The sequence below is a fragment of the Rhinichthys klamathensis genome, unplaced genomic scaffold, assembly GCF_029890125.1.
Source record: "Rhinichthys klamathensis goyatoka isolate OS25496 unplaced genomic scaffold, OSU_Roscu_1.1 h1tg000040l_1, whole genome shotgun sequence".
NCBI lineage: Eukaryota > Metazoa > Chordata > Actinopteri > Cypriniformes > Leuciscidae > Rhinichthys > Rhinichthys klamathensis.
In genome coordinates, this window is record NW_026606587.1 from 10436034 (window position 1) to 10450729 (window position 14696).

A 14696-nucleotide genomic window follows, 5' to 3' on the forward strand; every position below is an offset into this window, starting at 1 on the left:
AAAACCAGTCAAACAAGCAACGACTATTGACCTGTTTAAGCAGTTTGTTTTAGATTTAGCACCTCAGATGTTAACTTGTACTTTGGCTTTAGCAGATGTGGGGCTTGAAGGACTAAAACATAATTTATTTCTGTGATTTTATAATGTTTTTGCTGAATGGCTGAAAATAGATTTCACCCACACACAGGCAGTGTTTGGAATAGCGCACTACCACTGTATACTGTGCATAGAAATTCATATTTTCCAAATGCATGGCATACCTGAATGATGTACTACATTTGTCAAAACGTGCAGTATGCAGTGTGCTTGACCTCACATGTTCAGTGTGAGAAATGAACTGTAAGTCACATCTGCTGCGATAGTTTTTCTTCATTTTTTGATCGGCAAATGATATTTGAACACAAAATTAGATTTAAAAATGTAAGATAACTTTTTATGAGGTAATGCGAGGCATATTAGTGTTGCAAATGTTTATTGTTACATAACAAAAATACTGTTTTGCATACTATTATTTAAATATAGTAGGCAGGACACAGTGTATACTGTGATTCCAAACAGGCTCTGATTCAAGGCAAATATGCTGTGTGAAAATTTGGTGCAATTAATAATTTAATTTGAAATGAATGGCTGTTAATGCGTCTGTTCGGCCGGACACAAACGTTCCGTCAGTTCAATGGAATTGTTTAACAAAGAGATATTTTAATCTCTTTTCCATTGCAATGCGAATTAAGCTGGCCAACCAATAAGATTCACACTTTTGCACTTTTAGTCAAATGCCCAGAGCCGCAGCAGTTACATAAAACTGTGACTTGGTGGCCTATATTCCACCCCCCAGTGGCCTATATGACTCTGAGCCTGTAAAAAAAAAAAAAAAAAAAAAGTCAACAAACTGAATTTTTAGGTAATATGTAATGTAATCTTGCTAAAATGGATTTAATAAAATTGTTTGCGAAAAATTTGGGGTTTAGGAACCGTTAACAAAGTATCGGTATTGCTATCGATATGGAATATTTTTGAACGATACCCAGCCCTAATCTTAAATCGCATGCCTAAATCAGACCCAATTTACATGCCAAAAAATCGTGTTGGTGTGAACAGAGATTTAGCTGAAAAGAAATGTAAAATGAAAGTTTGTAGATCTATCTAGATGAATCTATTTCTTTTGCATACATGTATAAACTGTAGTCCTACCTTACCTACAATGAACAAAATATAGATCAGAAGTGTTCCTCTGCCCGAATAATAATGCAAGTAAATTTGACTAAGCATCCTGATACTGATATATTGGATAATATTACATAATCTCAATAAAAAATACTGGTACACAGATGCACAGACTGTAAGATAGATTCTCATACAAAATGTGACTCATAAACTTTGTTCTTGACTGAGCAGCTTGTTGGTTCAGAGAGTTGTAAGTAACGTGATGTGATTTTTCACGGCTGTCTCTCTCAGGACAGTATGCAGTTCTTGTCCTTGTCTTTTCTACTGAGACTCTGTGTCCTTCTCCTGAAACTTCCTCTCCGGCTCTTGTCCTCGTCCTCTTTCTGTCCTTCTGCTCTCTCTCCACCCGTCAGCTGTGGCGGCAGAGGAATGCGCTGGCCCAGAAAGAAGCCTTCCTCTTCTGAGTCTGAGGAAGAGGAGCAGGTGGAGCAGGACTCTTCGTGTCTGGAGCGGGTGGAGTGCAGGGTCAGGCTGCCGTTTCGACTTCGCCTGCGCTCCCCTTCCCGCCATTCCAGAGTTTCCAGACGAGGTCTGTCGCTTCGTGAACCTCTGGATCGTCTGAGGTGCTTCTCCATGGGAAGCTGGCCACCGCTTCCCCGACGGAAACTGTGGTGGTACGACCCATCTGAAAGGGAAGATGAACAGCCGTAACAACACTTCACTATAACTTAATGTGAACAGCTCACCCAAAAATGAACGTTTGTCATCATTCCTCACATTTTTCTTTTCATTCATGAACAAATCATTCTTTTGAGTCAAATCTTTTTAGTGAATATGCTAATCCAGTTCAGAAAAACCAGTAGGAGTGATCATGAAACAGGCTGATCCAGTTCTCTAGTTTGCTGGTTTATCAGATTATCAGTGAATAATGACTTAAAAGAAACATCAGGAAACACTAAAAGTGGACCAGGTAATGACTTACATTTGATCTTTTAGCAGATGCTTTTATCCAAAGAGACTTGAGGAGAACAATAGAAGCAAATCAAACCAACAATAGGGCAACAATATGCTAGTGCTGTGACCAGTCCCAGCTAGTCCAGCATAGTACATGTAGCAAGGTTTTATTTATTTATTTTAGATTATAGAATTAATTGGTCAAGTGATGATGATGATGAAAAAGATGAGTTTTCAGCAGTTTCTTGAAAATGGCTAAAGGCTTGAAATGCCAACAGTTTCTTTGTAATAAAATTTGACAAAAGTGTCTTTACTGAATCACTACTTACTGACAATGTTTCAAACACGCAGCGCAACTGACTATACTTGTTAAATTAACTGACTAAGCGTGTTAAATTGCATTCTTTGATTTGATAATCACAGTTTGATGAGATACAGTGCCTTGCGAAAGTATTGGTACCCCTTCATTTTTTTCACATTTTGCAGTCTTACGCTAAACTGATTTAAATTAAAAAAAAAATCACATCAATCTTCACTCCATACACCATAATTACAAAGCAAAAACAGATTTGTGATAACTTTATTTTATAAAAAATTAAAAACTTGAATAATAACAATGCATAAGTATTTATACCCTTTTTTGGGACACTTGAAATTTAGCTCAGGAGCTTTCCAATTGTGCTTGTAGATGTTACTACACATCGAGTGGCGTTAACCTGTGCGAATTCAATTGAATGGGTATGACTTGGGAAGGCACACACCTCTCAATAAAAGGTCTAACAGCTGAAAATACATGAGGTCAAAAGAACTGCAGGTAAAGCTCGGATACCTCGTTTCCACCAAAAAAGAACCGGTTCGGAACTGGTTCTGGTTCAAAGTTGGTTCAACTTGCGAACCTTCTCAGAACCTGTTTGTTTTTCCACTGACGAGAGCCCAGCGAACGACGTAAGCATGACGTGGTAAAAGAACGGTCCAGCAAAGAGTTGGTGCCGCTTTGGAACCAATTTTCCTCGCCGAGAACCGGTTCTTTGGCTGTCGAAACACAAAGAACTGGTTCGCCAGTAGGCATCGGCTCCGAACCGGCTCTCAAAATGCTTTGGTGGAAAAGGGGTAAAAGACAGGATTGAGTTGAGACAGATCTGGGGAAGACTACAATAAAAATTCTACTGTATTGAAGGTTCACAGAAGAATAGCCTCCATAATCCTTAATGGAAGAAGATTGGAACAACCAGGACTCTTCCGAGAGCCAAACTGAGCAATCGATGGAGAAGAGTCTTGGTTAGAGTGGTGACCAAGAAGCTGATGCTCACTCTGGTTGAGCTCCATGATCATATATGGAGATGGGAGAAACTTACAGAAGGACAAACATCACTGCAACACTCCACCGATCTGGGCTTTATGGCAGAGTGGCCAGACTCGAGCCTCTCCTCAGTGAAGACGCATGAAAACCCACTTGGAATTTGCAAAAAAGCACCTAATGGACTCTCAGACTGTGAGAAACAATATTCTCTGGTCTCATGAACCTCAGTTCCAAGCGTCATGTATGGAGGAAACCAGGCACTGCTCATCACCAGCACAATACCATCCCAACAGGAAAGTGTGGTGGAGCAGCATCGAGGTGTGGGGTGTTTTCCAGCGGCAGGGACTGCGGGACTCGTCAGGGTAGAAGGAAAGCTCAACGCAGCAAAATATAGAGTTACCCTTCATGAAAACCTAGTCCAGAGCATTCAGAACCTCGGACTGGGCAGAAGGTTCACGTTCCAACAGGAAAATGACCCTAAACACACAGCTAAGACGATGCAAGAGTGGCTTATGGACAACTCTGTGAATGTCCTTGAGTGGCCCAGCCAGAGCCTGTGCTTGAACCCAATCAAACATCTCTGGAGAAACCTGAAAATGTCTGTCCACCGACAGGCCCTATCCAACCTGACAAGAAGAATGGCAGAAAACCCCCTAATGTGCAACGCTTGTGGCATCATACCCAAAACAACGTTCTCTCTAAAGGTGCTTTAACTAAGTACTGTGCTAAGGGTATGAATACTTATGCAATGTAATCATTTCAGTTTTTCCTTTTTAATACATTTGTAAAGTTTTTTTGCTTTGTTATTATGGGATGAGGAGTGTAGATTGATGTGGGGAAAAAAGTAAAAGTTAAAGCCGCTTAGCATCCGGCTGCAACAGACCAAAATGAAGGGGTATGAATACTTTCGCAAGGCACTGTATATCGCTACTTCAGTTTTATTTTGATTACCAGTGCATCCCCATTGGTTTATTTGAATGTTACTTATTTTAATGCCTTGCAGTTCCCTTATGCACCTCTGGTCTGGGAAACCCTGTTCTTAAGCATTTCCCACACATGTCATTCTCCAAGGGGCATTTGGAGGCTTAATCCGTTCAGTTTTTGTAACAAATTAGAAAAGATGCTTAAACTTGAGAAACATCAGACTGGGACAAAATGTTAATTTGTAGTTAGTGACTCATTTGAATTTCCCATAAAACCTTCATTTGTCACTCAGGCTAGTTTAGTTTTCAGCATTTCTATATTTTCTCTATTTCTTAAATATTTTTTTCTTACAATAACTTGAGTACCTTTGTTGAACGATTAAAGGAACACTCCGACTTTTTGGGACTTTAGCCTATTCACCTTATCCCCCAGAGTTAGATAAGTCCATACATACCTTTTTCATCTCCGTGCGTGCTATAAGTCTGTTTGACGCACCCACCGCTAGCCTAGCTTAGCACAAAGACTGGATGTAAATGGTTGCAGCTAGCATACTAATCCAAATAAGTGACAAAATAACGCAAACCTTTTCCTATTTACATGTTGTGATTTGTATAGTCACAGAGTGTACAAAAAACAAAGTCACATGAGACACAGACATATTTTAACCGTATAAATACTGGGAACTATATTCTCTGAAGGCGAAGCACTGCTACTTGGGCGGAGTGATTAGTGCAACACTCTGAACGAACTCTCTGCTCCTCACCACGGCGTGTCTCAGGTGCTGCGGTTATCACTCCGCCCAAGTAGCAGTGCTTCGCCTTCAGAGAATATAGTTCCCAGTATTTATACGGTTAAAATATGTCTGTGTCTCATGTGACTTTGTTTTTTGTACACTCTGTGACTATACAAATCACAACATGTAAATAGGAAAAGGTTTGCGTTATTTTGTCACTTATTTGGATTAGTATGCTAGCTGCAACCATTTACATCCAGTCTTTGTGCTAAGCTAGGCTAGCGGTGGGTGCGTCAAACAGACTTATAGCACGCACGGAGATGAAAAAGGTATGTATAGACTTATCTAACTCTGGGGGATAAGGTGAATAGGCTAAAGTCCCAAAAAGTCGGAGTGTTCCTTTAAGCTAAATGCAAATACACATTTTGGTTTTGTTTCAAAAGTCCAATTAAACAAATGATTGTTTTCTCTAGCGGTGGTTTTGCATGTAGCTTTACAACAAATGTTTTTGTGTGTGTGTAGCATCTAACGTGCATAAGACTGTATTTTGTGTTATTGCTATTAGGATCTTAGGACAAAAGCTGAAAGCATTATGATCTCACCCAGCAGGTCCATTTGAGATGGTTCTTCAGTGCAAAAGCGCAACCTGTGTCCCAAGCTTCCCTCAGCTTCTTCTCCATCTTCCTCCTGCTCCTCATCCTCTCCCTCTCTTCGCTCCATCTCCACCCCTTCCTCTTCCTCCCACTCTTCCTCTTCCACTGAATAACTGCAGCTGATTGGCTCTCTGAAGCTGACCCTGGCGGTGCTGCTGCGGACAGGTGTTGTGGGGAGGTCTTCGTCTTCAGTGACAACCGGAAGGGAATCCGAAGGCGTCTGCGAATCAGACGGATCGAAGAAAACAGGGGGCGGAGGAGGCGGAAAGGTGTCGGAGTCGTTTAGATCATCAAACGCATCTGAAGACTCAAGTTGAGAGGAAATTCCTATGAGGAAGCAAAGTAAGAAATACAGCTTCAGACCTGATAAATGATTTATTGCTTGAATTAATTTGACTCTATGACATCAAGCAAACCTGTACGACCGATCTCGACGATGTTCCCACAATCCTTTGCAGTGGAAGTCCCCCTAGATGTGCAGTTTGGTGGGAAAGGACCAAATTCTGCATATCCGTTCAGCTCCACTGTAAACTCCAGAGCGCTGTAAGGACTGTCTGACCGGCGATTCATTTGGTGTGTGCTGATGCTCAATTGGTCCTTGCAATGTAATGCTGCCCTGTCATTGGCTACTAGACAGAGCTGAGAGGAAAGATGTGAGTTTTGTGTGCGAGTTTGTCCATACGGTGGAGGTTCGCCATTCGGTACAGGAGGGAATGATGTGTGAACACCTGCAAAATGACCAACGGCATAATTAGAGATGCTTCTGACAACAAACACTGTCAATAGTATGTACGGCGGGCGCTTTTCCAATTTACAAGTTATAGTTCACCACAAAACCAAAGGACAAAATTGAAAAATTTGCGTCAATTTGAGTCATCTGTGAGGACTGCAGATGAACCAAACTCTGAATCAACATGAACCAATGCTACAATTTTCTATGTCATAATCATTTGTTAACAAGTATTCATTTCTTCAATGAGCTCATTGTTGCTGCCTTAAATTTTTACATTGTTTAAATTAGCACATTTTTAGCTAACTGTGATTTAAGTTATTTACAGCACGATATTCTATTTTTCACCTGTATATTTCTGAAATGCATAACTAAGACAGTTACCTCTGATAACAGATCACTATAACTTGTAATGTGGACTCTGCATTTTCTGTAAAGCTGCTTTGAAACAATGTGAGAAGCGCTATACAAATAAATGTGAATTGAATCGAATTGAAAAAATGCGCGGCTGTTCATTACTTTTTGGTTGGTAAATTTTGAAAGAAGTCTCTTATGCTCACCAAGGCTGAATTTATTTGATCAAAAATACAGTAAAAACTTATGAAATATGATTACAATTTAAAATAACTATTGTATATTTAAAAATGTAATTTACACCTGAATTTTCAGCAGCCGTTACTCCAGTCTTCAAGTGTCACATACTGAAGTCAACATGCAGATGTCATTTTTTTGTTGTTGTACCTAAACACTAATCATCTTGTCTTGAATTTTTTTTTAAATTATCATATATTAAAAATAATAAATAACGTATACTTACAAATGTACTGTACAATTTAGAAAATTATATAAAAAAATTATTGCAATAATACGAATTTGGGAACAAACGTGCCTAATTGTGTTTAAATCACCATTGAGATGAAAGAGAATTACTAAAATTGTTTTTTTAATTAAAGAATGAGAATTCAGGGAGAAAAATTCTCAATCACCACTGAGAATAAATAATAATAATAAAAAATAATAAAACGTGCTTTTTTCTCAAAGAGCCACAATGCAACAATTTTCCATGGCTCCATTCTCATAAAATATTCATTGATTTTTCTATTGATTTTGTGCTAAAATATGACATTTCTTGCAAGATTTAGCTACATTTTGTATTTCCATGTTGTGCTTAAATAAAAAAAATAACGTATATGTGTGAAGCATCATAAAAAGCAAAGTTTTTTTTTGTTTTTTTTTGTAAACAATAACATCTGTACCTTTGCTCTTCAGTGGAATATGACACCCATTATCTGCTGTTGTAGTAGTTGCTATGACTGCATTCTTCTTTGTGCTAACTTTAGAGGTGGCGGCAGGGACATTGGTTCCCCCCTGTGGCCGTGGTGTGGAACTATGCTGCGGATTATGAATTAGTTTATGTGACACTGATTTGCTCTGTAGGGCAGAATCGCAGGAGTCGGAGTTGTCTGGGTCTTCCCCCAGCGAGCAGGAGCGTGAGCAGAAGATGAGTCCGCCGCGGGGCAGGAAGGGTCTGCCCAGCAGGGGGAGCCGACAGCAGGCACAGCTGAAACACGCTTCAGAGGCGTGCCAGTGCTGGCCCTCGTACGTCATCTGGCCCTGATCTATACCTGCAGACAGAGAGAGAAATCAAACGTCACAGCACTTCAATCTGTAATTGCTCAGCTTTTTACTGCCAGAATTAACAAGGAATGTACTGCATCTCTAGCAATTACATAAAATGACTGCAGAAATGTGTTCATGTTAACACACCTACAAAGGTCTAGCAGGCAAGTGAATAAATGTTTTATAAATGCAACTAGGTCATTCTTTTGTCAAGTCAAGTCACATTTATTTATAGCGCTTTTTACAATATAGATTGTTTCAAAGCAGCTTTACAGAGATAACAGGAAAATAATGCCACAAAGTTTGTTTCCAGAAGAAAATAGCGTCACAGTAAGTTCAGTGATGGTTCAATTTTGTTGTAAAAAAGTTATTCATTTAGTTCATTTATAGATATAGCCGCTCTGGAGAAAACCGCGATGTCATTGTCCAGCTCAGTTCAGTTCTCATATAATGCAGACAGATCAATATTACTGTTGAATATTAAGTTAAATGTCCCCAACTAAGCAAGCCAAAAGCCAAAGATGATAAACGCGACAGTGGCAAGGAACCAAAACTCCATCAGTGACAGAATGGAGAAACAAATATATAACAGTTCTCCTGTTATATACTTTTGATATACATTTCTATACATTTTATATATGTCCTGTTATATACTTTTGAAAGTATATAACACTTAAGGCATAAACTAGCTTTGTTTGTCAAAGACTTTTTAAATGTTTTTGAAGTATCTATATGTTCAAGGCTGCATTTTGATCCAAAATACAGTAAAAGCCGTAATTATGAGAAATATTATTACAATTTAAAATGACTTGTCTGTTATATTTTAAAATGGAATTTATTCCTGTGATTAAAGCTGAATTTTCAGCATCATTGCTCCAGTCTTCAGTGTCACATGATCCTTCAGAAATCATTCTAATATGCTGATCTGCTGCTCAAGAAACATTTCTGATTCACACGCTGTTTTAGAGGGACTACTTAGCACTCGTTAAGAGTTGATCAAAATGGTTAGATGCATTAAAAAGCTTGCCGGTACACTTCGGGTTTAAGGGGTTAACAACCATGGAGACTAATTAAACACAGGCAAACGGGCACAGGTACAACCAAATGTACATGTTTGGACTTTGGATTTTATTAGGAAACCTTTGAACATTGCAACATTTCACAATGGTTAAACACTTACTACACATTGAATTTGATCAAACATCAAAGCTCTGGCCTGTTGCTTTAACAGTATGTCACTCATACAACAGTTTTTTTTAATTTTACAGAGACATACGTTTTTGAAGGCAGAACCGCAGCTATTGGCTCTAAATGACACAACATTACACAATTTTATAAGGTTGCCCCACATGGGACTGGAACCCACAATCTGCGGGTCAGTCGCCTGTCGCTCATCTCATTGCGCCACTGGGAAGACGTGTTTTCACACAGATGCCGAAGTCCCATAGTTCAACTGAGAACCAACTCAAAATGGAGATTTCGTATTTAAGTGGACCGGATGGTATATTTAATAATTTCAGAATAACACAATGTCTGGAGCAGAAGAAACCTTTGCATCACTACTGGCCTGAGTACCTCTTGCGGTCTGGGTAATGTGCCAAACAGGATTCGAACCCACGGAACCCAGTTTGGCCGAGATACAGCATCTGAACCAATTTTGGGTTGACCTCGTTAAGAGCACGACATCATAACTTTTGAACAAAGATGAAAAAAATAATAATAATCTGTTCAGTCATTTCTGTGCAGCTCAGTCCAAAGATCATCTGAGCCTATTTTGTAAGATTTAGACAAAATTTGTTTCTGATGCCATTCACGTTGTAGTGCAGCACTTCCTGGTTCTACGTCAGAACACCGGCTCAGTATTGGCCGGCTCCTGCATCAGCATCACACACACACGTCGTGCTGCTCACGTGAACAGCGTCAGAGAATCACACGGAAGAGAACAAATTCTTAAAAGAAAGTCGTAATTTTTGTGTTTCGTTTTTTTGCACACAAAAAGTATTCTCGTCGCCACTGTAGTCACAGGACTATTTTAACTGTCTTTACTACCTTTCTGGGTCTTGAAAGTGGTGGTTACGTACGTTGCTGCCTGTGTGGGGTCAGAAAGCTCTCGTATGCATGCATACATACACCACAGACTCTATTCTGCATAAAGAAATTAAAGCCTAATTGATATAATGACAAAGAGGTACATTTCCCCCATTCTCAATAATGTAATGCAAAACAATATATTCATTAAATCCCTTTTATACATCATAGTAGTATTGTTGCATTGCCTTTAATTTAAATTATTTTTTACTTCACATTATGTATTCTTTATATTGATGTGATATTATGGTGATGATAAGTGGAAGATAAACTAAATTGTAATGACAATAATGTCAAAATGCAACAAACACCTTAATGTCCTAAAAAAGCTACATTTTGAATGCAAAATACTATTTCTTTTTTCTTTTTGTTGTTGTTGAGATAAATACATTTAAACAAATTCAGCTCTTAAACCCCCTGAATCGCTGATGCATGACTGATGCTGCCAAAATGGTTTACACTTTAGTGATATTTAAGAATATATAGGGTAACACTTTACTTGAAGGGGTGTGCATAAGACTGACATGACACCTTCATAATCATGACATGACACATGTCATGAATATGAAGGAGGTTTCATGCATGTTCATGCATGTTACAACTGTCATTAAGTGTCATTCGGTCAATTATGACATTTTTAATGCAAATATGACATTGTTTGAGATGTCTTTGTTATAACAACTTGACATAAACCAATACATCATAACCTGCCATGTGTTTGTCATGACAACTTGACATTACCAAGACAACATAAATTGTCATAAATATGTCATAAACATGACTTAGCAGATTAATTATCAAAATTAAAGGTGCTCTATGTAACTTTTTTACTAAAAATTAATCCTTTTTGTGTGAAGGGGTTGTAATCACACATTAAAATGATCCACTTGTCGACTTTTGCTATTACCTCTGAAGGCCAGAATTCCTATTTCTATGTGAAGTCTCCGGGTCGGATTTACCGCGAAATCCAACAGATGTGACGTGCATGCGCGCTCCCGAGCCTCTCTCCTTTTTATATACAGTCTATTGTAGACGGTCAGGGAGTTACGTCCGGTTAAAGGCGCACGTTTTTCGGCTTATATCTCAGTCAATCTTTGATCAATATTCCCAAGACTCTAATCGTTCGTAGTGCTGGACGGGGCCTTTCGAACGAGCCCACCCCCGAGGTCCAACTCGCCCGGCTCCCTGAGTTATAGCCGTTCGCTGGGACGGGGGTCCCAGCGAACGGCGATCCGGTAGGGGGCATCCCCGAGGCCCGCCACTCTAGCGTTCGGGCAAGGGTTCCCCTGGGACCTCCTCCCCCGAATTTGAGCTCTCTGGGTCTTTGCGTTCCAGAGATACGAGCGATTTCTTCTGAGATCGTGACGTCACCGGCGTCCGCAATTTTGCAGCGCGCCCGATGGTTTTCTGCTAATATCTCCGCGAAAACACCCCCCAAAAAACTATGGAACTTATATGGTTCTTTTCAGCTCGACTAGATGGTCCCAACGAGCTCGGTGCTCCCCAAATCCGTCTAGTATTCGCGAGATATTTGCGTAATAGACGGTATTGTCTATGAGTTCGAGCACGAGCGCTCTTGTAAAATTTGGTTGCAATCTGAAACATCACCACTAGAGGCCGCTAAAAGTTACATAGAGCACCTTTAAGAAACCACTTAGCTTTATGGGTTAACATTACATTAAACTGTCATGTTGTTGGTTTTGACATTGGCTGTCATGAGGCCATTATAACTGTGTCATGAATATTTTTCTTGACCTCAACTACAGTGGTATTAATTGAATTTGTCATTAAAATGTTATAATGGCCTCATGACAGCCAATGTCAAAACCAACCACCTGACAGTTTAATGTAATGTTAAAGTAACACTATGTAGTTTTTCAACCTTCATAATATATTTACAAGACTCTTGTGATGGTACATCGACTTACAATAAGTTAAATGACACATCTGCCATAGCCTGACGTGGTCTACATCGCTTTTACTCGCACTATGTAACTTCGGGTTTCGGGTAGTAACCGGAGCACAAAAAGAACTACAAAACTCGACTGCTTTACGGCATACGTCACTTCCCCCACCACTTCCTCAAATTCGGACGTGAGAGGCCAACCAGCGTTTATTTTCTGGCTTCCGTGCTTATGTTTTTGGTATGGCCGAAGCAGTAACAAAAACTAAGAAGACAAAGGTTTTGTCGGAGGAGACTCGGAAAAGGAAAAGGGTGAGTGATATATATATATAATATATAATACTCTACCTTGTCTGTGGCCATTGTTGATTCCAAAGCCGTGCTGGATAAACAGCGAGCGTGCGCGTGCGACAGTAGGCTGCGGTAGGCCAAATTATTTACGACAGCGGTAATGGACAATTCCGCTTCCAACCTGTAGGGCGACCGCTGAGGAAAAGTTCCTTGGTGTTGCTTTAAGCCATAAAGCTAAGTGGTTTCTTAAGTTTGATAATTAATCAGCTATGACATATTTATGACAGGTTGTGTTGTCTAGTAATGTCAAGTTGTCATGACAAACACACGGCAGGTTATGATGTATTGGTTTATGTCAAGGTGTCATTACCAAGACATCTCAAACAATGTCATATTTGCATTAAAAATGTCATAATTGAGCGAATGACACTTAATGACAGTTGTAACATGCATGAAAACATGCATGAAACCTCCTTCATATTCATGACATGTGTCATGTCATGATTATGAAGGTGTCATGTCAGTCTTATGCACACCCCTTCAAGTAAAGTGTTACCATATATGGTTATAGAGAGTTGTTTGTCTGTCCTCACCGATATGTTCTCCGCAGGTGTCGCAGTATTCGGCGTACAGCGACTCGTAGCAGCGGCAGCAGTAGGGCCGACTCTCTCTCATGATGTACCGCTGACCCCCCAGCGCCGCCTCACACTCAAAACAGCAGAAATGCTTCATGTGCCAGTGCCGCCCCTCGGCCTCCGTACACTCGTCCGCAAAGATGATCTGAGGGAGATATAGTCTAAGGTCATGTGGCACCACCTCTTGTTTCTGTTCCATTCAGTAAGTAATGCAGGGCTGGGATCAAATTCAATTTTAGTAAATATAATAAAATGGGATTGTTGTAGGCCAGGATTGAACCCGTGTCTCCTGTGAGCACTAAGGCACATGTGTGATAAACACTACACAACGAATTCTGTCACCAAATAAATGAAAATAGAAACTGCGTGAACAATAGAGGGCGAAGAGCTGTTGTACAGCTTGCATGTTGAAGTGCAGCGTTCACCTCGTCGCAGGCCTGGCATCGGGGTTTGATGTGTTCAGCGTGGTGCCGCCCGCAGTAGATGTGTCCTTCCTGGTAGAAGTAGATGAGGTCTACCAGCAGCTCGTTACAGGAAGCGCACTGGAAACACTGAGGATGCCAGCAGGAGCCGTGACCCGCACGTGACGCAAAGACCGCTATGTCACCGCCGCAAATCTGCCTTCCACACTGATCAACAGTCAGAGAGGAGAGGGAAGGGGAAAAAGAGAAAAGAGTAGGATGGGAAGAGAGGTTTAGAAAGTCATAATTACAAGTTGGAAACTCAGCATTTTATGGAAGCCCTGACCGCTCCCACATGACCGCTGTGATGTCATATAACAACCAAGATAGCAGTAACAGTTAAAGATCCCATGACATCTCTTGATTAGTGCAATTTTCTTCCCTGTATTGATTTATTTCCTCTTGAAACAGGAAGTTATTGCAGGACACATCGAAAAAACTCCCCCCTTTTTTTATTAGCCATTAGCCTTTAGTTTATATCATAACGATGATTCATGATTTTCTGCTTCAGAGATAAAGAATTATCACCTTTCAGTGAAAACAATATAACAATAATATAATAACAAAATAAAGCTCTATGATGTAATGTTTGAAAGCAAAGAAATTAAGATAAATATCATACATATTGGTATTGTCATTTTACTGTTGTACTATAAAATATTGTTATATAATATTATATATCTTGTTTTACAATACAATACAATTATTACTATAGTAAATTAATATTTCTTTATGTACTTAATTTTTTCATAATTTAATAAATAAAATGTATTTAAATAATATTATTAATTTTACTGTAACAAATGCATTATTATTACATATTAAATATATATGTTATAGTACAATAGTGTTATTACTATAGTTTTCTTAAATAATTTTAATAAAATAAAAAACATTCAAATAATAATAATTCATATTATTTCATGCCCCCTGTCCCCAGGAGACATTTTCATTCCACAGAGAATCTGATTGGACAAAAAAACCTGTAAAGTGCAGGATGAGTCATAAACATTTTTGTCAATTTCTTTTTATGAAAATGACTGTACATTTCAAATGTTTATATAAAACAGAATTTAGTTCAACTAGGTGGACATTCCTAGACTAAATAATAGTTTATCCTCCTGATTTTTATCTTCAATAATTGAAATTATTTATTGAACATAAAAAAAAAATCATTAACAAGGTTGTTTTTTCCATGAGTAAAAGGGTGAATTCTGCTTCAATACACGTCTAGTACCCT

General features: G+C 39.2%; 1 protein-coding gene across 3 annotated transcripts in view; it reads right to left on the minus strand.

Annotated features, from left to right (window-relative positions):
- Window positions 1-1437: 1437 nt before the first annotated feature.
- Window positions 1438-14696, minus strand: part of prickle3 (prickle homolog 3) — a 41880-nt gene continuing 28621 nt past the window's right edge. For all 3 annotated transcript variants that reach the window (XM_056246829.1, XM_056246831.1, XM_056246830.1), the window contains 6 exons: window positions 13421-13624; window positions 12954-13140; window positions 7715-8083; window positions 6145-6456; window positions 5678-6055; window positions 1438-1849 (listed from right to left, as the gene is read on the minus strand). In XM_056246829.1, the coding sequence (XP_056102804.1) occupies window positions 1452-1849; window positions 5678-6055; window positions 6145-6456; window positions 7715-8083; window positions 12954-13140; window positions 13421-13624 (1848 nt within the window). In that variant the 3' untranslated portion in view covers window positions 1438-1451. The remainder of the gene's footprint in view (window positions 1850-5677; window positions 6056-6144; window positions 6457-7714; window positions 8084-12953; window positions 13141-13420; window positions 13625-14696) is intronic.